This window comes from Stegodyphus dumicola, chromosome 11 (genome assembly GCF_044657685.1).
Source record: "Stegodyphus dumicola isolate Sdum_Otavi_A_Nest chromosome 11, ASM4465768v1".
In the NCBI taxonomy this organism is placed as follows: domain Eukaryota; kingdom Metazoa; phylum Arthropoda; class Arachnida; order Araneae; family Eresidae; genus Stegodyphus; species Stegodyphus dumicola.
This window is the reverse complement of record NC_140778.1, coordinates 54,470,205-54,492,039: the sequence shown is the minus strand read 5'-3', so window position 1 is coordinate 54,492,039 and position 21,835 is coordinate 54,470,205. Positions and strand designations below refer to the sequence as shown.

General features: G+C 31.5%; 2 protein-coding genes across 2 annotated transcripts; one reads left to right on the top strand and one right to left on the bottom strand.

Moving 5' to 3' along the window:
• Positions 1–533: 533 nt before the first annotated feature.
• LOC118179420 (uncharacterized) lies at positions 534–4,069 on the bottom strand. Its single transcript, XM_035348591.2, has one exon. It carries the CDS (start codon positions 2,712–2,714, stop codon positions 1,503–1,505), a length of 1,212 nt encoding a protein of 403 aa, XP_035204482.1. The 5' UTR covers positions 2,715–4,069; the 3' UTR covers positions 534–1,502.
• Positions 4,070–4,385: 316 nt separating this feature from the next.
• On the top strand, positions 4,386–6,490 carry LOC146993999 (THAP domain-containing protein 2-like). Its single transcript, XM_085826701.1, has 3 exons — positions 4,386–4,620; positions 5,404–5,580; positions 6,287–6,490. The coding sequence occupies exons 1-2, from the start codon at positions 4,468–4,470 to the stop codon at positions 5,506–5,508; spliced, it is 258 nt and encodes an 85-aa protein (XP_085682827.1). The 5' UTR covers positions 4,386–4,467; the 3' UTR covers positions 5,509–5,580; positions 6,287–6,490.
• The last annotated feature ends 15,345 nt before the right edge of the window (positions 6,491–21,835 follow it).

Here is a 21,835-nt window from a genome sequence, read left to right as displayed (position 1 = left end):
TTTAGTGGCTGTGCATAATAGAAGTAGGGATTTGTGATTATTTGTTATTTTATTTATTTGTGAACCATAGTATGAATTTTCTGGATAGCATGTCTGGCTGTCATATAAATACGATAGAGATTACATGGCGGCATGTTAATGGTGGTATGAAATTGGTATTTCTGCTGGTCGAAAAAGGATTAATTCACGGTTAGTGCATCTTATTTTATTCTTGTTTTTATTTTGTAGAATGTAGAGTTATTGATGTTTTTTGGAATTGTTTGAAACTTATATTACTTATTTTGTTGATTAGTGCGTACCATCTAAATTGCAATTCGTAGATGATTTTTATGTTGAAACAGGACGCTGTGTACATGGTATTCTTTGAAATTTATTGTTGTTATGTTAATTTATTAAAGTGAGGTGTGCATAGTTCATTTGCCTAAATTGTGCAATTCGTAGATGTTTTTTAAGTTGAAACAGGATGCTGTGTACATGGTATTTTTTGAAATTTATAGTTGTTATGTTAATTTATTAAAGTGAGGTGTGCGTAGTTCGTAAATTCGTTTGTTACCTAAACTGTGAAATTCATAGATGTTTTTTTTTTTTTTTTTTTTTTTTTTTTTTAAGTTAAAACATATCGCTGCGTACATGTACTCTTGTCAAATAATTTTGGTTAAAAACTTTATGGTTTTGCTATCAAATTTTTTGTTTTCGTTTTGAATTTTTAGCTTAAATTGTGTATTCAAAACGTGGTTTTTGCATTCGCGAAAACCATGTTTTCAGAGACAATGTTTTTGTTCACAATCCGCCATTTTTTTCCGATCTTCAAAGCCGGGTATACATTGGCGACCGAAGTTTGTCGCCAAATCAAAAAATCGCCAAAAGGACCAATACTAAAGCTGTTCCCAAAAATGTAATTCGAATTGGATTATAATACAAAATGTGACTGAAATTTCCATTCAAATGAAAATATTCAACTTCTCAAGTTTTCAAACAATTCACATGACATTAGATGCACGGGATGAATACGATATCCATAAAATTTCCCAATTCAGAACAGTATAATTAGTCTCTAACTTTTTGCTGTTTGAATATACTGTTTTAAACCTTTTATTACTAATTAATATTAAGGATCAGAAAATGTTGATTTAAAAATCAACAATACTTTAAAATTACTTGTGACTTATCTTACAAACATGGTTTTTCTCATGTGGAAACAAATAAATGATTTATTAAGAACTGAGATGAAATGACAAGTTAAAGACTACTCATACAAAGACATTCCTTTAAAGCATGGACAAGCCATTACTGTTCAGATAAGTAAAGGTTCTTAATAATCGAACTTTTCCACAAAAGACGCTAATCTTCCATTATTTGTAGACACGCATCTTTCAATTTTTCTGTCATCCAAGTTAACTGTTACACATGTAATTTCTCTCTGGTGTGATAAGTACATGCTTTTTCAATTTAGATTTTCAAGTAAATGACTTATTACATACCTCACAAACATGAAGTTTCTGTCATGTGTGAATAAGCATATGTCTGTTTAAATGATGTTTCAGAGTAAATGACCTATTACATACCTCACAAACATGAGGTTTCTCTCCTGTGTGAATAAGCATATGATTGTTTAAATTCCTTTTTTCAGCAAATGACTTATTACATATCACACACACATGAGGTTTTCCGAAATGAGCCGGTTTTTCTCCTGTGTGAATAAGCCTATGGCTCTTTAAATTCCCTTTCTGAACAAATGACTTGTTACATACATCACACACATGAGGTTTCTCTCCAGTGTGAATACACATATGGTTTTTTAAAATAATTTTTTGATTAAATGACCTATTACATATCTCACACACATGAGGTTTCTCTTCTGTGTGAATAAGTTTATGAGCGTTTAAATTCCTTTTTTCAGCAAATGACTTATTACATATCACACACACATGAGGTTTTTCTCCTGTGTGAATAAGCATATGGCTCTGTAAATGCCCTTTTTGAACAAATGACTTGCTACATACATCACACACATGAGGTTTCACTCCAGCGTGAATACGCATATGGATTTTTAAATCTTTTTTCTTTGTAAATGACTTCTTACATACCTCACAAGCATGAGGTTTCTCTCCCGTGTGAATTAGCATATGGGTTTTTAAAATATTGCTTTGATTAAATGACTTATTACATATCTCACACACATGAGGTTTCTCTCCTGTGTGAATAAGTATATGTGTGTTTAAATGTTGTTTTCGAGTAAATGACACATTACATACCTCACAAACATGAGGTTTCTCACCAGTGTGAATAAGCACATGTTTGTTTAAATTACCTTTTAGAGTAAATGACTTATTACAAATCTCACACACATGAAGTTTCTCTCCTATGTGAATAAGTATATGTTTGTTTAAATATCTCTTTTGAAAGAATGACTCGTTACATACCTGACACACATGAGGTTTCTGTTCTGTATGGGTAAGCATATGGGATTTTAAATTCCCTTTTTCAGAAAATGACTTATTGCAAACCTCACACACATGAGGTTTCTCTCCTGTGTGAATACGCATATGAGTTTTTAAACGACTTTTCCGAATAAATGGCTTGTTACATACCTCACACACATGATGTTTCTCTCTAGTGGGAATACGTATGTGATTGTTTAAGTTACTTTTTTGACTAAATGACACATTACATACTTCAGACACGTGAAGTTTCTTTCCTGCATGAATAAGCATATTCCTGTTTAAAGTACTCTTTCGTCTAAATCAATTCTTACATATTACTTTTTTCTCTTGTATGTATTTGCAGACGTTAGTGTAAAGAAACATACTGTCTAAATAATTTGCTACATATCTTACAGACAAGGTTTGTTTTCGGTGAGAATAAGTGTATGATTGCTTAAATAACTCTTCAGTCTAGATCACTTGCTACACACAGCATACACAAGGTTTCTCTCTAGTGTGAACAAGAATATGGACATTGAAACTACAGTTATCAGCAAATGATTCTTTATGTAGCTCACATTGTGATTACATCACATTTTGCATTAACAAGCAAATGTTGCTTTTATTCACACACCAGTCTAAATGGTGTTTACCTACCTCACATACATGAGTTTTTTCTGTTGGGTAATTTGAGTGCTTTTAATAAGTTTCTTTCTCCACACAACATTTTCCAAGATATTTCATATTCGAATCTATTGGAAAAACTGAGAAGGTTGCAGTGGATATATAATCAAGAATTAATCACTTATTGATGGCATTCTGGGAGATGTTACAATTTCAGGATCGAACGTGGAATGCTCAAATTTAAGCAAAGTAGTTGGTGCATACACATCTGATATAAAACACTAATACATATTGTACAGAAGACACATCTAGGGCAATATACACATGGCATGAGTTTCAGGTACATATTTCTCGAAAAATACATTTGTTACATTTGGCATTAGCATTATTTCTCAGCCTAGCACTCATGATGCTTAGTTTATTCATAGATTGCTTCAAATTACACAAAAAAGATATTAAACAATTTTACAACTAACAGGAACAATATTAACAAGAAATATTCATAGCGTACAATAGAAGCCGTTGTGATATTTTACGTGCTGTAGAATGATTTACCACTTATTGATTTTCTTGAATGATTTCTTTGCCATCAGCTTTTGACCTCAAGACCATTTCAAGCGGCCGGTTGTTCACACATTTATCCAAACGACATTTTACAAAGCTCACACACAAAAAGCGCCATGATCTATTGTGATAAGAACCGAATGTAATACAGTACAAAGCGCTTTATGTTCTCAAACAGCATTGAAAAGGATAAGGATAAGTTCAAATGGATAAGTTGACGGTGTTAGGTCAAAGAACATGTATTGTGTTTCTTTGGACAGACAGACAGACAAAGTAGACAGAAGTCTTGTTGTGCACCCGCTAAGTCTTTCTGCACCGATTAGCGAAAAATCAAGCATAGGTGCGAAGGAAAAGTATATAGAAAGGGGGACAATTTCGTATTTGAGGAGAGTAAAGGCCCGTCTACACGTACCGATTTTATCGGCCGACTTTCTCGTACGATTTTATCTGCGAGCACGCAACGATTTTGCCGTCGGTACAGGAAATGCCTTAACCAATCACTGTCCGAGGAAGAATTCCCGCCCTATGTAGCGTCACACTATCAACTAAGGCTACTATAAAGGGGAGCTGAATCATCACTACACTTACTCACAAAGCAGTAGCCGGTTCATAGTAGGCGCTCATTTCCGAAACGACTGAAATTCCCTATACTCAAAATCCCTTTTCCTTTCTCCTCTTAGCTCATCCCTACTTTCACGTACCACACCTACAAATCTTGGACTCTTCCAGCTAAGGCTACTATAAAGGGGAGCTGAATCATCATCCATTTTGAAGCTAACTTGTTGGTATTCGCTATTGGATTAGCACTGATTTCTTGACATATTTGTGGATCGATTTCGACCTAATTTTCAGAAAAATGGGTGGTTGTGCTGCACCAAATTGTGCGAATCAGTCTAAAAATAACTTTAGGATGTTTCGTTTCCCTAGAAATGAAGAAAGACGAAGAAAATGGATAGTTAATTCTCGTCGAGATCAATGGATCCCGGGCCCAGGAGCGTATCTTTGTGAGGTAAGTTCAGCTTCGTATTTTTCCATAGAATGTTAGAAAAATTACTCTTCTTGGTACTTTAAAATATTTATTTTCATTTAACTGTCACTTATTGACGATCAACTGATTTTATAAGTACAAAATCAACTGCGGAATGTGTATGTGTTTGTGCAGTAAAATATCGTTGTTTCATGTTGTTTCTTTTGTTATCGTGAAAAGTTTATACCGTTTGTAAAATTTGTATCATACATTTCATGTAAACTTTGTGCTCAGTTAGAAATGTGATGTGCCTTTTTCTTTTCTTTAATTTTACTGTACGATTGGTGATTTAAAGTAGCATTCTATGTTTTGATTCTGATGTATTGTCGCCAAATCGGATAGTTGGCGCCAATGTTAAAAACTGGATGGTATGATCCAAATAATAAATGATTTTGTTTTTTCTTTCTAGTAAGATAAATATATTCTGTATTTTTAGACATTTTTAAGAAGTTAAATATTAATTTAAATATTCGATGAATCGTTTTGATCCCATTATTATCCTTTATTGTAGTAGTAAATCTTAATGTTGTATTTTTAACTATAGGTACTTTAAATTTATTTTTAGTGTGTGAGCAGGAAATATGTTTTAAGTAGTTTTACAAACATGATTACTTTTTAAAAATTTTGTTCTATTTTCATAAAAAAAAAATTTAATTTATCAGAAAATTACATTCTTAAATTATTATAATATATGTAACTGTAATTTAATACTAGTGCTTTTGATTTTAATGTTAAATTTCATGCATGCTTTTGTTAAATATGCAGGTACATTTTGAAGAAAATCAATTTGAATGCTCTAGGCAAGATGGGTGTAAAAAACTCAAGCCCAATGCTGTGCCAACTCTTTTCAATGTGCCTAATCCCCCATAACTGTTGACCCCACAGCGTCTAAAAGGCATTGGTTTACCAAAGCACCGTTCAGTTACATCCAATTTTTGTAATGTATGTGTTTTTTATTTTTATGGTTTTTCATAAAAAAATATGTTTTTATTACAAATGGACTAAATTGCTTTATAAAAGAATCAAAATATTGAAATTAAGGCATTATGTGATAAAGCTGTAATTACAGTCCCTAAGATTAGATTAAAAAATTAAAATTTTGCTGTTGTTATATATATAATTAAGTATGTACTTTGTTATTATAATCATATATTGAAAATTAAGTGTAAAACCTCAATTTGATGTAGTTTTTGGATAAAGCTTTTGTAGTTTTTCGAGGACGGTCATACATGGGTCTGGTTTCTTCAAATTTGCTCCTAAAAGAAAGAAACCGGTATCTGATTGCCTTTAAGGTCAAAAAAATTTAAATCAAAATTTGTATTAAACTAAAGTTGCTTTTTTGCTTAATTTTAAATTCCAGATAAATAGAGAGAAATATTTATGGAGTAAGTAAAAGAAATAATATTGAAATTAATAACTTTAATCTTGAGTAATACAATAATATAGTTATAATACATTGATTTAAATTTATATTTTAATGTCTTATATGTCTTGTCTGAATGTTGTTGTTATTTTTTATTTAAAGATTTACAAAACTTATTAGGATTATTTATATTATTTATTATTAAAATTACATTAAGTATATTTTATTTATCAGCATTTTCAGGTATCCTTACTTATATGTGTTTCATAATTTTTGCATCTTCAGGGTGGCTTGCTGCACAGTTTACCTTTATCAACTGAAGCGATTTCTGTTGCTGAACCATCTGTTGTAAGTCTTCATTTGAACAGTTATTAAATATTTAGTATTATAAACTTTTTCTAAAAAGTATTAACACTGTTTCTAAAATTTAAAAATATATTAACGTAATATTTACTTATGTTTAAGAAGTATAAATGCTATGAACAGTCCAATGTATTTATGCTTTTTTATAAGTTGAGTTACTTTGAAAATGGTAATGATTATTTGTATTTATTTTTATCCGATCAGAGTTTATAATTTCTTTCACTTCCACATATTTCATATATTATAATTTCTTTTAGGTTCATTTGCCACAACCTTCAGCTTCATATTTTGGAAAAATAAATTTTGCTGCCGAAGTATCTGATGTAAATTGCCATTTTGCACTTCTAAAAAAATTTAATAGTTTTTTAACATCTATTCGTAAACTGTACTATGTTTTTTTTAAATGTTTCCATCTTCATAATCATGCACTTTATTTCATTTCACCAGTGGTTGCAAATGTGTACATTACAGTACATCTCAGGTGTGTTTGCAACAACATTTAGCATTACCTTCTGATTAAATAACAGCTGCTAGTAAAGAATCTATTCTATGTTTTCATTTGAGCAGCTATTAAATGTCATATGTTTTACATATATTAATGAATTTTTATACAATTTCTGAAATATGAAATTGTTTGTCTTATGGTTGCTAAACAGCTGTACTATATCTGGCTGTTGTGCTATGGAATTATTTTTGAATTTTGAGTGTTAACAATTTATTATCTATTTATGAACTATAAAATGTTATGTAAAATAATTATTTCTTAAAATGAATGTAGTTTATATTATCTGTATTTCTAAATTTCTTATATATATATTTCAGGTTTGTTTGCAAGAACAAGCTTCAACTTCATCTTGTGATAAAATGCCATCTATTTGTGAAGGATCTCATGTAAGTAGATAATTAGTGTATTATTAAATTGCTTGCTTATACAAAATGTTTCTATTAACTTTTTTTTTTTTGGGGGGGGGGTAAAAGGAATGTAATTAATTTCATCAGCATTTACAAATTCTTTGTGTACATTTCAGGTTTGTTTGCAAGAACAGCCTTTAGCCTCATTTTGCAATGAAATACCATCTATTTGTGAAGGCTCTGATGTAAGTTGATAACTAATGTATAATTAAATTGCTTCCTTATATGCATTTAAAATGTTCTATAAAGTAATTTTTTGGTAAAAGGAATGTAATTAATTTCATCAATAGTTGCAAATTCTCTATGTAAATTTCAGTTTTGTTTGCAAAAACAACCTTTAGATTCATCTTGCAACCAAATTGTAATTAATTTTAATTAATTTCATCAGCATTTGTGAAGGCTGTGATATAAGTTGATAATTTGTGTTATTAAATTGCTCATGATTATGGAGATAATCGATCCCTTGAAAAGCTGGAAATAAATTTTAAAAAATAAATTTAAAATTTTAAAAATCTATCTTTAAGTGAAATAAATTTTAAATATTAGAAAATAAAACAAAAATAATCTAGAAAATGCTGAAAACAATAGAGTCAAATTTAAAAACCCACCACAGTATAGGAAAAGAGACCTGGAACTTGCATTTTTATTTTGTGGATTTATTATCTGTTTAAGTTTGACATTTAATCCAAAGGGGCTTTGTCCCTGAAGGACTATTGTTTTCGTTTGTATTGAAACACTATAAACGGCTGCATCACTTTTCAAATTGTTGCCACCAAATATTATCACCCTGTTCTATATTTAAAGAAATTATATAGTGAAGAATCTGCATAAATGCATGTATGTTTTTTTGCATTCTGATAAAACAACAGTACCTAGAGCCATCAAATTTTGAATGACTTAATTCTACTGTGAATATGGACATCTGGAAGACCGAACTTGAAATTCGGAATTTGTTTTAATATATATTTTATATGTTGTAAAACTTTAACAAATTTTTGATTAACAAACTTGAGGATTTCAAAGCGAGCAATGGAAATATTGTACAGAAAAGACACTTTTATCTCCAGCATGTGAGACAATGAATCGGGAATTCTGAAGATATGTTCATTTTAAAATTATCTTGCAATATTGCTGTTGAACTGAATTTTATAATTTAAGTGTGAAAAACTTGATATTTAATAAATAAAGGTAAAACACAAAATGTTAAAAAAAAGGCCCCTTTGGGTGTAATTTAAAATCTGAAACCTTTCAGATCTTTTTTGTTTGTTTGTTGTGTTTCCCCCCCCCTTCTTTGATGATTATTCATATAGATTTTTTCTTTATTCCAGGATGTTCTTTTAAGGAATTTTATAAAACAGCAGACTGAATTGATCTCGCTTCTGCAATGCCAGAACAAAATATTACTGAAAGAACTTACAGCAACCAAAAAAAAAAATTAAATTAATGTTTTAAAAAAATGGCATAGCACTGAAATTCAACTTCATGACCTTCAAGTACAGCATGAGGAATTGCTGAAAGGAGTGAAAACATTTCTTTCAGATGAACAAATAGCAATGTTGAAAATTCCTCGCAGAAGCATTGCAAAATGGTCTAACGAGGGAATAATAAAAGGCCTCGAAGTTAGATTTGCCTTGGGCAAGCATGGTTATAATTACTTGCACAGAATAGGTTTTCCGTGCTTTCATACAGCACTTTAAATAAAAGACTTCAAGGTCTTGAAATGAATTTTGAAGTCATCAGTGAGATGATTGAACCTTTGAAAATTAAAGGAGAAAAAATGAATGCTAGTGATAAAGACTGTATTTTATCATTGGATGAAATGGAGATTTCTGGCAATCCTGATTTTGATATTTCAAAATGTAAATTTATTGGTAAATGTACATTAGGAAATCAAAAGGGTGCAGGAAATCACTATTTAGTTATTTTACTAAGAGGTTTGAAGCTGAAATGGAAGCAAGTGGTTGCCCATGAGATAACTGGACAGGTAATAGGATGCCAGCTCAAACAACTTGTTGTCAATGTTATCGAAGCTGTCAATTCTGTTGGATTTAATGTTGTTGGTATTGTTAGCGATATGGCAGCAGTAAATAGAAGCCTGTGGAATTCTTTGGGAATATCTGTTTCTCGAAACCAAAGAAATAATTTCACTACTGAAATTAAGGGCAAAATTATTTATGTATTTGCAGATGTGCCACATCTTTTAAAAAATCTCTGGTCTGCAACTCTTAATCATAGTATAAAACTGCCCAGTTATGTTTGCAATAAAGAAAATTTGGTTACTTTGCATGTATCTGCAGGATTTATAAAAGATATCTGGATTACTGAAACAAACCAAAATTGTGGTTTGAGAACTATGCATCATCTCAGCAAAGAAGACCTCTTCCCCTCACATTTTGATAAAATGAATGTTGCTTCTGCTGTGAGGTTTTTTCCAATTAAAACAGCTGTGGGATTGGAGAAGGCAGTAGCTTTAAAAGAGATAAGCCCTAATGCTCTTACAACAGCATGGTGGATAAGATTTTTATGTCAGTGGTTTCAAATGCTATCCTCTAGATGTAGAAAGAACTCAATTTCTGTGACAAATAAAAGCAAAAAAAATTTAGTTACTTTTTGAATTTATTAATGTTATACAGCTTATAGAAATTGGTAAAGGGTGGAAACCATTACATACTGGTTTGATTCTTTCTACTTTATCAGCCATACAGTTAGCAGAGGCATGTTTTCTGAATGATTTTCAGTTTATTTTGACGAGCAGATTGACACAAGATGCTCTAGAAAATGTATTTTCTCAGATACGCAGAAAAGCTGGTTTGAGGCCAAGTGCTTTGCAAGCTGTGAAAGTATTAAAGCTTATCTGTTTATCTCAGTTTATATCTGACATTAAGAACTCCAGTTATGCTACTGATTCAGATATTTACTTATTAAACTATGCGAAAGATGAATTTGAATTTCTGAAGGAGAAAAAAGCTTTAGAGCCTGTTACCATACCAGAAGTTTCTGATGTATCTCTACAGAATCTCACCCTTAGTGAGGAAAATAACGTCTGTTATATTGCAGGAGCTGCAATAAATTCTGTTTTGAAAAATGCTTGTAATTCATGCTCACAGTTTCTCTTAGTTTGTGAGCAAAATACTCCTTCCATTGATGAAAATAAGCAGTACATAATTAATTTTGCAAATTTAGGTGGGCTTAAATGTCCTTCTCCAGAAATTTTTAAATTGTGCCTTCTGTGTGAAAAAATAATTCAAAATTTTCTAGACGAAATAATGCATGGAAATGTAACTATGGATGTGGAATTTGTTAATATGATTTGTAAGAAAGCAGGCAAGGTAAATATTCCCTTCTGTTGCAATATCAAAACAAAGATAATAAAATATTATTTGACTGCTAGTGGAATTGGTCTCAAGAAGCTTCTTCAAAATAAAAGGCAGCAGTGGCAAAGTTTTGCATCTCCTGCTTTTAAAAGGAAGAAAGTAAACTAGAATCTAATCAAGAGTTTAAGAAGTTTTTGCTGTTCAGTTCTGTCTGTAAAAAAGTAGAGTAGTTGTCACTGAAAAATTGCTGTTTGTCTCTTCGAATAATAATTAGGCCCACCAACAGCTGAATGGTTAAAGTTACTGAATGCTGGGAGTTCCATCTTCTGTTCTATTTCCGAACAGGCTGGCTGCATGGTTGGTTTTTTTTGTGGTTTTTCCCCATGTGTAATGTGAATACAAGCCAGTTCTCCTTAGAAAGTCCTCTACAATAGAAGATCTCATAGTCAGCTAAATCGGATTTACTTTTGTGTGACCTTAAATGAGGCATCAATTGTGAATCTGTTTTGGCATGTTATTAGGAATTTTAAATGAAACATTTATTGCTGTTGTGAAAGAATGATCAACTGATGTTTACCTTACTAATCAATGTCTTATAGTATTGTAATGGCTTGCAGGATTTTTCATAATGGGATGTTGCATATGTTTTACTCTTCTTTTTTACCAAATAAATAGAGTATGTTCCTAATCAGACATTTCTTCTTTTGTACCAGGGTTATATAGTATGATGTGATAATTTGGATTTGTTTATAGAATACATAACAGTATTTTTTGACATTCTAATAGAACCAGTGTATTTTATTTATTTACTTATTGCTTTAAAACAGATTTTGAATCAAGGCTTACTTCCCACCCCCTTTGGGTATGCACATAAAACATGTTTAAGCTATATTTATAATATATCAATGAGATACAGTGGATGGACAAAAATATGGAAACACCTTGTGAAATGCATGTTTGAAAAGAAAGATTGATTTTAATGAAATGTAGGTAGCGCTGGCGTTTTTGACTACTGACGACACCTATACAACTTTGTAAATGTGCTAAACATTTCAGTTGTTGTCGGAGTACTGTTATGTGAGGTTGTCATTGCATTATGTCAGAGTTAAAAGACTTCGAACGTGGGCAAATTGTTGGAGCACGTATGGTAGGTGCTTCCGTAAGCAAGGTAGCCGAGGTGTTTAGTGTTTCAAGAGGTACTGTATCGAAGATTTATTCCGCATATTTGAAAAGCGGAAAAACATCATCTGCTAAATCACAGGGCGGACGAAAGTGTGTCCTGAGTGATCGTGACAGACGATCATTAAGGGCAATTGTGACGAAAAATAAGAAGACCACAGCTTCAAAAGTTACTGCTGAAATGAATGTTGTGTTACCGAACCCTGTGAGTACCAAAACAATTAGAAGGGAGCTTCATAAACAGGGAATTGCTGGCCATGCTGCAATTGAGAAGCCACTCATCAGTGACACTAATGCCCGTAACAGGAAAAGGTGGTGTTTAAGTCATAAAGCCTGGACTATAGAGCAGTGGAAACGAGTAATATGGTCTGACGAGTCTTCTTTCACATTGTTTCCCACTTCTAGCCGAGTTTATGTCTGGAAAACGCCATCTCAAGCCTATAATACAGACTGTTTGTTGCCAAGAGTGAAACATGGCGGGGGTTCTGTTCTGGTTTGGGCAGCCATATCGTGGTTCTCTGCTAGCCCCAAATGAACTGTGTCAGGGCACATGACTGCCAAGACTTATGTGAATATTTTGGCCGATCAAGTTCATCCCATGGTACAAACTTTGTTCCCCGATGGTGATGGTGTCTTCCAAGACGACAAAGCCCCTGTTCACACAGCTCACATTGTCCAGGACTGGTTTTCTGAGCACGAGGATGAGTTGTCCCATCTCCCCTGGCCACCACAGTCACCAGACCTGAATATTATCGAACCTTTGTGGTCTTAGGTTAGCTCCTTTAATGGAAAAAGAACAAAATAAAAATGATATACCTTGAAAACAAGAATACTATCTGAATAGTGTTGGCTAAAATTTATTCAGATGGTTTTTTGCATTTATTCAAACATCTCCGCATATAAATGAGAATTAATTATATTATATTAGTTTTAAAAGTAAAACTAATATAATATCATTCTATATAAAGCTGTTTGATGTATAATGGAAAAAATTCAATTACTGCAGTATGTTTTAATAAAATTTGAATATAATAGACTGAATTGCACTACATTAGACCAACAAGCAAAACATTTTTATTTATTTATCTTTATTTTCACTATATGTGTTTGTCATATGTTTGTTACTAGAGGACTTATTTTATAGATTTGAAGCTAAAGAATATTTTTATGTTTTTACTTATGCAAATTAATTAATAAAAAGAACTGTGATTCAAGTATTGTCTTTGCTGTGATATAGATTGAATCTTATTATGTTATGGAATTATCATTTAAATATTCAGATACATGTAATATTAAGAGCATATGTATGTAAGTATAATTTTTCCAAGTATAATAAAAAGTAACCATCAACAACAAATAAACTTATAAGTAAATAGTATCTGTAAATTCTGTATGTAAAGGTATTATTTTTATTTTTATTTATTTGTGTGTGTATTATTTTAATATTGTTTATAGCTAAATAAAGAAGGAAAAAAAAAATTAATGGAATTTTTTACTCTATTAAATCTATGAATCCCACAGTCATCTGAGCATTGAAGTAATTTTTATAGCATTCTGCACTTCATTCTAAAAGCATTATAATTTAAAGGTGTATATCTTGAATCAGTATTTAAAATCATAAAGTGTTTAGCAGCTTTTTATGGAAACACACACAAAATAACATTTTTAACAAATTTGCTACAGTAATAGACGTTTGATTCCATGTGAGCAAAATTCAAATAACATATTAAAAATAAAAAACAAAAATTAAAGATTAAACCTTATCCTAAATTAATGGAGGTTGAGGGATTTCCCTCAACCATATTAAGAATGTGGTTGAGGGAAAGCTCTTGTCAAAAAATACATTTTGAGATAAATAACATTATGCGTGTATTTAAAAGAAAAAATTGAAAATTCAATAAAGGAATTCAAAAAGAAAGCATTTTTAACTAAAAATACAAATTTGAAATATGATATGTGAAAATGTTTTAGAAACTTTTAAAATAACTTGAATCATACGAGAAATTTGGCAATTTAAAAAAAAAAATACGAGAAAGAATCTGTACTGCAGACAAAAGAAGGGGGAAAAGCCACACATCTTTATAGGATTCCAGAAAAAAGCTGAAATTCGGATTCTCTAGAATGTTAAATTTTAGCGGACAGCGCTAAAGAGCCAAAGTTGCCGCTCCACACTTAAATTGCAACCCTAAAGCTTAGATTCAAAATGGCTGACGAGTCAGCCTGTATCTCTAGTAGCTCTACTATCAACAACTGTGAAAACGAAACTGTGGGGGAGTGAATTTAGGCGACAATAATAAAAATGGATGAAGATTTCCCGTTAATTGCTACTGTAGCAACATCTGATAACATTTTGATCTTCGCTGCTGCTGCTGCAGAAGAAGAAAAAAGAAAGCATATTTGGACGAGAAATTGGGTGAAACGCAGAGAAATTCATGGAGCCCATAATACCCTGTTCCAAGAGCTGCGTTTTGAAGACAGGGTGGAATTTGTAAAGTATTTGCGAATGATACCGTGCGATTTTGATTATTTATTAAACTTAGTGAGCAGCAAAATTAAAAAACAGGATACGATTATGCGTTGTGCAATTTCACCATCTGAGAGGCTGCATGTTACTTTACACTTTCTAGCTGGTGGTAAGTTAATTTTTATTTTATTGGAAAAAAATCAATTAATTTTGATAAAATTAATAAATCAAACTCACAAAAATTGAAATACAAATTCAAACAATAATTTTAATCACTATTTTTTAAAATTTGAGAAATTTATAATGAATAAATATCATAATTATATCACTACATCATTTTTAATAAATTTATTTTTTAAGTTTTTTTTATGTTACAGGGTGTTCCTATTCAAATTTACAGTATTTGTTTAGAATACCTAAACAAACATTGTCAAGAGTGATACCAGAAGTATTGGATGCTTTATGGGAATGCATGCAAGATTACATAAAGGTGAGTTAAAACCTCATATATCAATGTTACATATGAGGTCTTATAATTCACAACAACATCATGACCTTTTAATTTTTAAAAAAATGTTCATTTTTACAAGATCAGGATACTAATATTAAGTTGAATTTTTCTCAAATTTGTAATATTGAATTAACTTCAGAGCTTATTTTCCTTGAAATGTGATTCATTTAAAAAGAGTATTACAGGAGTGCAATATATAATTTTCTATTTATAATTAAGAGCCCCACCAGTGGTTGAGTGGTTAAGACAACTGTATACTGGTAGTTCGACCTGGCTTGGGTTCCTTCCCACGCGAAAAGGCTGGCTGCATGGTTGGTTTTTGTGGTTACCCCATGTGTAACATAAATATGAGCCAGTTTCCCTTAGAAAGGCCTCTACGAAGGTTTCTCTCCTCTTACGCAGATAGTCCTTGAGGCTTTGCGATATTTAAATTTAAGTAACCTATTTACAATTAAAGTCATAAAATAGTTGTATTGGGATATCTGGATAACGGATAACTTTGAGTTTTTTCTTTTTAAGTACTAGCAGAGAGAGATTTAGTATAGCAATTGGAATTTCATTACTCATGTAACATTCCCTTGAAAATGTTATGCAAACACCGTACTGATGAAATGTCTCTCCAAGTTATAGTTTACACTAACCATTACACTTCAGTTGCTCATTTTACCATGTAATAAATCAGGGCTTTTAAAACTTTTTTGATTGACACTTGATTTTATGGTGGTTAGAGATGAAAATGCCTCTCACTAATATGTTGCAGAAAAAGGTAAAAGTTTATGGCAGTCTCAGAAATTGTAGGAAATCTTTTGCAATTGCTAGCTAAAAATCTTCTGAAGACTTCGTATTAAAGATAAAGTTTCAATCCCGAATTATTTGATAAATCAGCAAGTTCTTCTTGTGATCTTAATGGCAAATGAGTAATATTTTCCACATTAATTCTAAATAGTTTCACAATATATATTAGTTCTTTTTTGAAAATTTGAAGGGAAATATTTCTTAAAGTTTTTCTCAAGACATCGAAGATGTTCATTTATCATTTTTTTCAACAAGTCATCTTTTTGATTTAGTTTTTCAAATATGTCACTCAAATAATGCAGCTTTTGTAGCCATAACTTATTATGAAATAAATTCGCAAAATCAGATTTTTGTTCAGTTAGAAAGAGAACTTTATGTATTGCCTTATCTTTATCTATTTTCAGATACATTGTGTAAAAATGTTTGGTAATTGTAAAATTATTAGAATAAGTTAAGGGATTATCAAAAACTGCTAAAATGTTTTGGCGACGTCCATGGGGGTCGCGACCAACAGTTTAAGAAAATAATTTTAAGTTATAAATGAAATTGTTTTTGCCACTCAACATTAAAATATCTCATCAGCTTCTTAAAATTTTAAAATTGTTTTGCAGGCACCAGTTTGTTGTTCCATGCTCTAGATTATAATTTGACTCAAATTCTAGAATGAACCATTTTCAATGTGAGTGTTAGTCTGTCGTAATGTTGTCTATGCTTTTCAGTATATTTAAATAAAATTTTAATTTATAAGAAGAGATATGATTATTTGATTTTGGAAAAATCATAATAAACATTGAATAAACATAATAAACATTGTTTTATAATTAGGGAGGCATCTAGCAATAGAATGTAGGAACTGCAGAGATTGCATTGACAACCTAGTATCAACCATGTATAAAACACATAATGAATTGACCACCTATGGGTTCATCCAAAATTCTTCAATAGACACTTTTAGTTTTGAGTTTTCTTCAAATTAAGAAGCATATATATTCAGTTATAAAATGTTTAAATGAAAATTCTGTTTTTGTGTACAAACAAGCATAAGCACTTTTTGTTTATTGTATTATTGTTTGTACAACAACAGCTTATTTTTTAATCATTTATTTTCCAAAAATTATCAGTTTTTCTGTCTGTATGGCTATTGTGATCAAAAACATTCATTTACCCACAGTCACTTAGCTTTAATTCCATTTATTGTATCTGACATTCATTACTTTAAAAACTTTAAATAGAATGTATGGTGTAGCTTAATCAAAAACAAGAGAGAAAAAATGGGAAAAAATTAGATAAAAAGTGAAACATAGGAACACAACCAAAATATTTAAGCACATTTTTTATCTACTTTCCTGATGTGAATTTTATTATAACAAATGAGTAGCTAATATTCATTGATAAAATATTTGATTTTACTATTTGCCAATATTGAAATAGCATTTTCTGCATTTATATTTTGTATTCGCATCCTTTTTTCAGTTTCATAATTAATACTTATTTTCTCATTTCGTAGACACCAAACACTGCTCAGGAGTGGCAAGCCATAGAAGAAGCTTTTGCTGAAAAGTGGAACCTGCCACACTGTGTTGGTGCCATCGATAGAAAACACGTTATGATAAAAGCACCAGCAGGGGGTGGCAGCACTTTTTACAATTATAAAAGTTTCAACAGCATTGTGCTGATGGCATCAGTTGATGCAGATTATAAATTTACATTTATTGATGTTGGATGTAATGGACGAATATCAGACGGAGGAGTTTTTGCTCAAACAAGTTTATTTTCGATGTTAGACAATAACTTGCTCGATCTGCCTAGCCCAACACCTTTGATTCCAGGTAGTGATCCTGTGAATTATTTTATGGTTGCAGATGAGGCGTTTCCTTTGAAACGTTATCTGATGAGGCCATATCCTGGTAAAAAAATCTCTCCTCAGCAAAGGATTTTCAATTATCGACTGTCCAGGGCAAGGCGTGTTGTTGAAAATGCATTCGGGATATTATCAAATAGATTTCGTATCTTGATGCAACCAATACAGCTGCCTCCTGCGACAGTTGATAAAATTGTTTCTGTATGCTGCTGTTTGCATAACTTTCTACGAGAAAGACCATCCAGGCAATTGTATACACCAAGAGAACTAATCGATCATGAAGATGAGGACTTTAATTTTATACCTGGATCATGGCGAAATGAGGAATCGCTAAGTAAGATGAAATCCCTGTGTAAACAAAATGGTTCTAACACAGGGTCTGCTGAAGCAAGGCTGATGCGAGAAAAAATTTGTGATTATGTAAATAATGAAGGAAAAGTTGCGTGGCAAGATAAACATATAAAATATTATTAATTTCTCAATATATGTTCCTTGATTTCTCAATATATGTTATAATAAAAGATAAAGAAATAAAGATTATTTATAATTATTTTTATTCTATGTTACAAAATATATCTAAGTTTCTTATTTATTATGTGTTGTTCATGAAATCTAATACATTTTGTTCTGTCTGTGCATCTGTGAGAATTTGGTATATTTTATATTTTGTGTCTGTGAGGAGTTGAGGGTCACGGATTAGACTTAGTTCGGAACCAACAAAGGAACCGAACTGTGTAAATGTATTTGGAGTAGTGTTTTTTGATTTTAATATTGTAGAAATTTCTTAAAGTGTTGCTGTGGCTGCTGTGTAAATGTGATCGTGTTTCTGTTTTTTGTTTGAAGTTGTAGTGTTTGATGTGTGTCTTTTTAGCTGTGGTAGTGTTTGTGTATGACATAGTTCTTTCTGTGTCTCTTCAGTGTCTTCAAAATCGTTGATGTCAAACATCTCAGAATGTCTGGTAACTTCTGCACTTCTTTCTTGTGTAGTAGTATCATTAAAATCCTGAAAATTAAAATAACACTTTAATTTTTACTATTTTTCAGCTATCATTCATTCATATATAACAAATCAGAATTAACAAGCTATGGAAAACATGCAGAAATAAATATTTATAAGGATCATGAATATATTTCCTAAGCTTGATTTTTCAAGAGATATCAAAGTTGAATAATCAAATATCTTGAATAAGAATACGAAAAAAACTCGTAATTCTGTTGTCTAAGTTGTAGCATATTTGGTATCAATAAAAACATGCAATACATATATTTAAAAGAAAATATATAAGAAGTTAATGCTTATGTTTAAGTATGTTAAAAGTAACAAAATATTGACTAACTTATGTCTGATTTAGCTGTGAATATAAGTTTATCATTGAAAATGGTATATATATATATATATATATATATCAACTGAGAAGAAAGCAAAGCTAATAATTACTACAGTAACTACAGTAAAAAGAAATAATTTGAGTGTTTTTAAAAGAACAGTATCTGTGCATGTACATCCCATATTTTTATAACTTTTCAATGTGAGCGGGGTTGGACTTCATTTACTTGTAAAAACTTGAACAATATGAGTAAGATTTTGATAGTAATAATTACTTAAAATGCAATAAGAATTCATGTTTCTCTATTAATATTTTTAAATTAGAGGTAGTCGCATATTATCTCAACCACCTTAATAAAAATTGCCATACTCTGCACATAAAAATTTCACAGGCAACCCTGTTCATAAAAATCTTTCAGTCAAGCAATGTTTTAATTGTTGTGTTATTTTTGTTGTATTTGGAATTCTAATGATTTTGACAGACATTGTAATTTTTTGGGGGAGTTGGGAACCTTTAACTTACTTTTAAAATATCACTTGTGGAATCTGCCAGCAATGGAAGAAACTGCAGTAAAAATTCTGCAGAATATAGTATTTTCTCACAAAACTGTTAACACATACACCGATGAGATGTGTTTGGTAAACAGTTGATGTGCAGTACAAGTTTATGCAATTTATTGGTTTTTTAAGTGAAAACAGATCACTGTGTACATTGAGAAAAGAATAACGCTAAAAGTTAGAGAAGCATTTTGCAAATTCATAAGTGTTTTATTTTTTAGTACTTAACATATTAGCGTAACCACCTCAAGTTTGGCAAATTTTTATAAATGAAAAAGAATGAGGGTAATGTTGCTTGACTGAAGGAATGTTTATGATCATGGTTGCCTAAAGTATTGTTATGCTCATGGTCGACAGATTTTAGCACATTTGGCTAATATAATTTACACAGCTAAGTATGTATAACAATATTATTTTATTTATCACAAAATCTGTTAAAGTTTTGCCTATATTAAAAACAATTCTATAAATTTTCAAATAGTAAAGGGAAATTATTTACTTTATAAGCCAAATTATATAAATTTAAAAAGTAATGGCTTACCAAAGAAGTCACAGTATTCCTTAAGGACACGGCATCACTTAAAAATTGTAACGATGTGTAAAATTGCCATGCCGATTTGTACTGCATTGCAGTGCTTGCACCAGATGTATAATTTTTTTTTCTCTTTGTGTTTCTCCTTTGTAAATTGAATACGCAGATTACTCCATTTTTTTTTTTTTTTTTTTTTTTTTTTTTTTTTTTTTTTTTTTTAATTTCATTTTCTGGAACGCATATTTGTGCGCTTAAGTCCTGAAATGTTAAAATAACCATGCTTCAGAAAAAGTAAATAACTACTGTGCTTTAAACGATAACCTTTACTATTAAATAAATAGACAATAATGTTATGAAAACCGTAACAATATGAGTAAAAAGAACAAATAAAAAATAAAGATTACTATAGTAGAAAGGAATAGTGTAATTTCAATACAAAAATTTCAAATAAGAAATATAAATATGCAAAATCTTAAAATAGCATACGATACTGAATAATTAAAAAATACTAATACAGTTCTGAAAACTGTAATCATATTGATATATCAGTTAAGCAGCTAATAAAATTGAGCAATATTGTATTAAATTGAGCTGTAATTTGTTTAACCAACATAAAATAATTTTCATCACGAATAAAAAAAATATTTGATTATAAAGTAACGGGAAGATAACTTACCAAAATAAGGGAATCCTTTAACTTTTTATTTTTATAATTTATGTTATTTGTGTCCCACAACACAGCATGGTCTCTATAAAAATCAATCAATTGAAAAATTTGATTTTCGCTCCACCGAAAAAGCGCCATGTTTCCAAAATGAGAGAGAAAAGCACGTGATCTCTGGAAGCAATCTAATTGGCTAGAGTCGCCGATTTTATCGTCGGCTAGGGTGGTCCTCATAAATTTAATGCTCAGGAGAAGCTATTTCCCCGACTGCTGGAAAATTGCAGCAGTCGTTCCCATTCCAAAACCGGGACAAAATTTAAACCTGCCCGTCAATTACAGACCCATCAGTCTGTTATCTTCTCTCTCTAAGATCTATGAATTTGTCTTACTTAATCGCCTGAATGAATTCTGTCGGGATCAAAATTTACTAATCCCGGAACAATTCGGCTTCCGACCTAAACACTCCACGGTACACCAGTTACTCCGTGTAGTGGAATTCATTCATGAAGGCTTTCGTAAGCGAGAGAGAACTGGAATTGTCTATCTAGACGTTGCCAAAGCCTTTGATAGGACTTGGCATGACGGGATTATTTACAAGCTCATGCGGCTTGGTTTTTCGGCTCATCTCATTAAAATTATTAACTCGTACTTGACCGGACGCAGTTTCCGCGTGCGAGTTAACCACGAATTCTCCTCTCCCCGCCCAATCTATGCTGGGGTGGCTCAAGGAAGTCTCCTCGCCCCCGCAATCTTTAACCTTTATGTAAATGATATTCCTAAGGCCCCAAATATCGATCTTGCATTATACGCAGACGATACAGCCATCATTTCTCAACACTCCAACACCCTCCAGGTAATCTCACAATTGCAGAGTTACTTTTCGACCTTAGAACTCTGGCTCGGTCTGTATAAAATCAAAATTAATGTCGCAAAATGTGCTGCCACCATGTTCATCCGAAGAAATATCCCAAATTTACCCAACTTAATGCTCTTCGGTGAACCCATTCCCTGGGTCTCTTCTTACAAATATCTAGGTGTTTTACTAGACTCAAAATTAACTTGGCAGCCTCACATCCGCAAAATCATAGCGGGTGCGACAGCTGTCAAAACCGCCCTACGCCCCCTCTTAGCTAGTCATAGCGACCTGTCAACTGATAACAAAATCTTGCTCTACAAATCAATGATCAGGCCGGTTCTTACGTATGCGTGTCCCGTATGGGGCCCCTGCGCACTGACTAACAGAAAACATGTCCAAATTTTTCAATCTAAAATGCTTCGGCAAATTCTAAAAGCTCCGTGGTTTGTACGGAACGAAGAGATTCATAACGACCTCAAAATTATGCCCATTAATCGC

Coding starts and splice junctions, on each gene's coding strand:
- LOC118179420 (XM_035348591.2), bottom strand. CDS start 2,714: ATGCTTATTCATGCAGGAAAGAAACTTCACGTGTCTGAAGTATGTAAT.
- LOC146993999 (XM_085826701.1), top strand. CDS start 4,468: ATGGGTGGTTGTGCTGCACCAAATTGTGCGAATCAGTCTAAAAATAAC. Junction 4,621..5,403: donor CAGGAGCGTATCTTTGTGAG/GTAAGTTCAGCT, acceptor TTAAATATGCAG/GTACATTTTGAAGAAAATCA.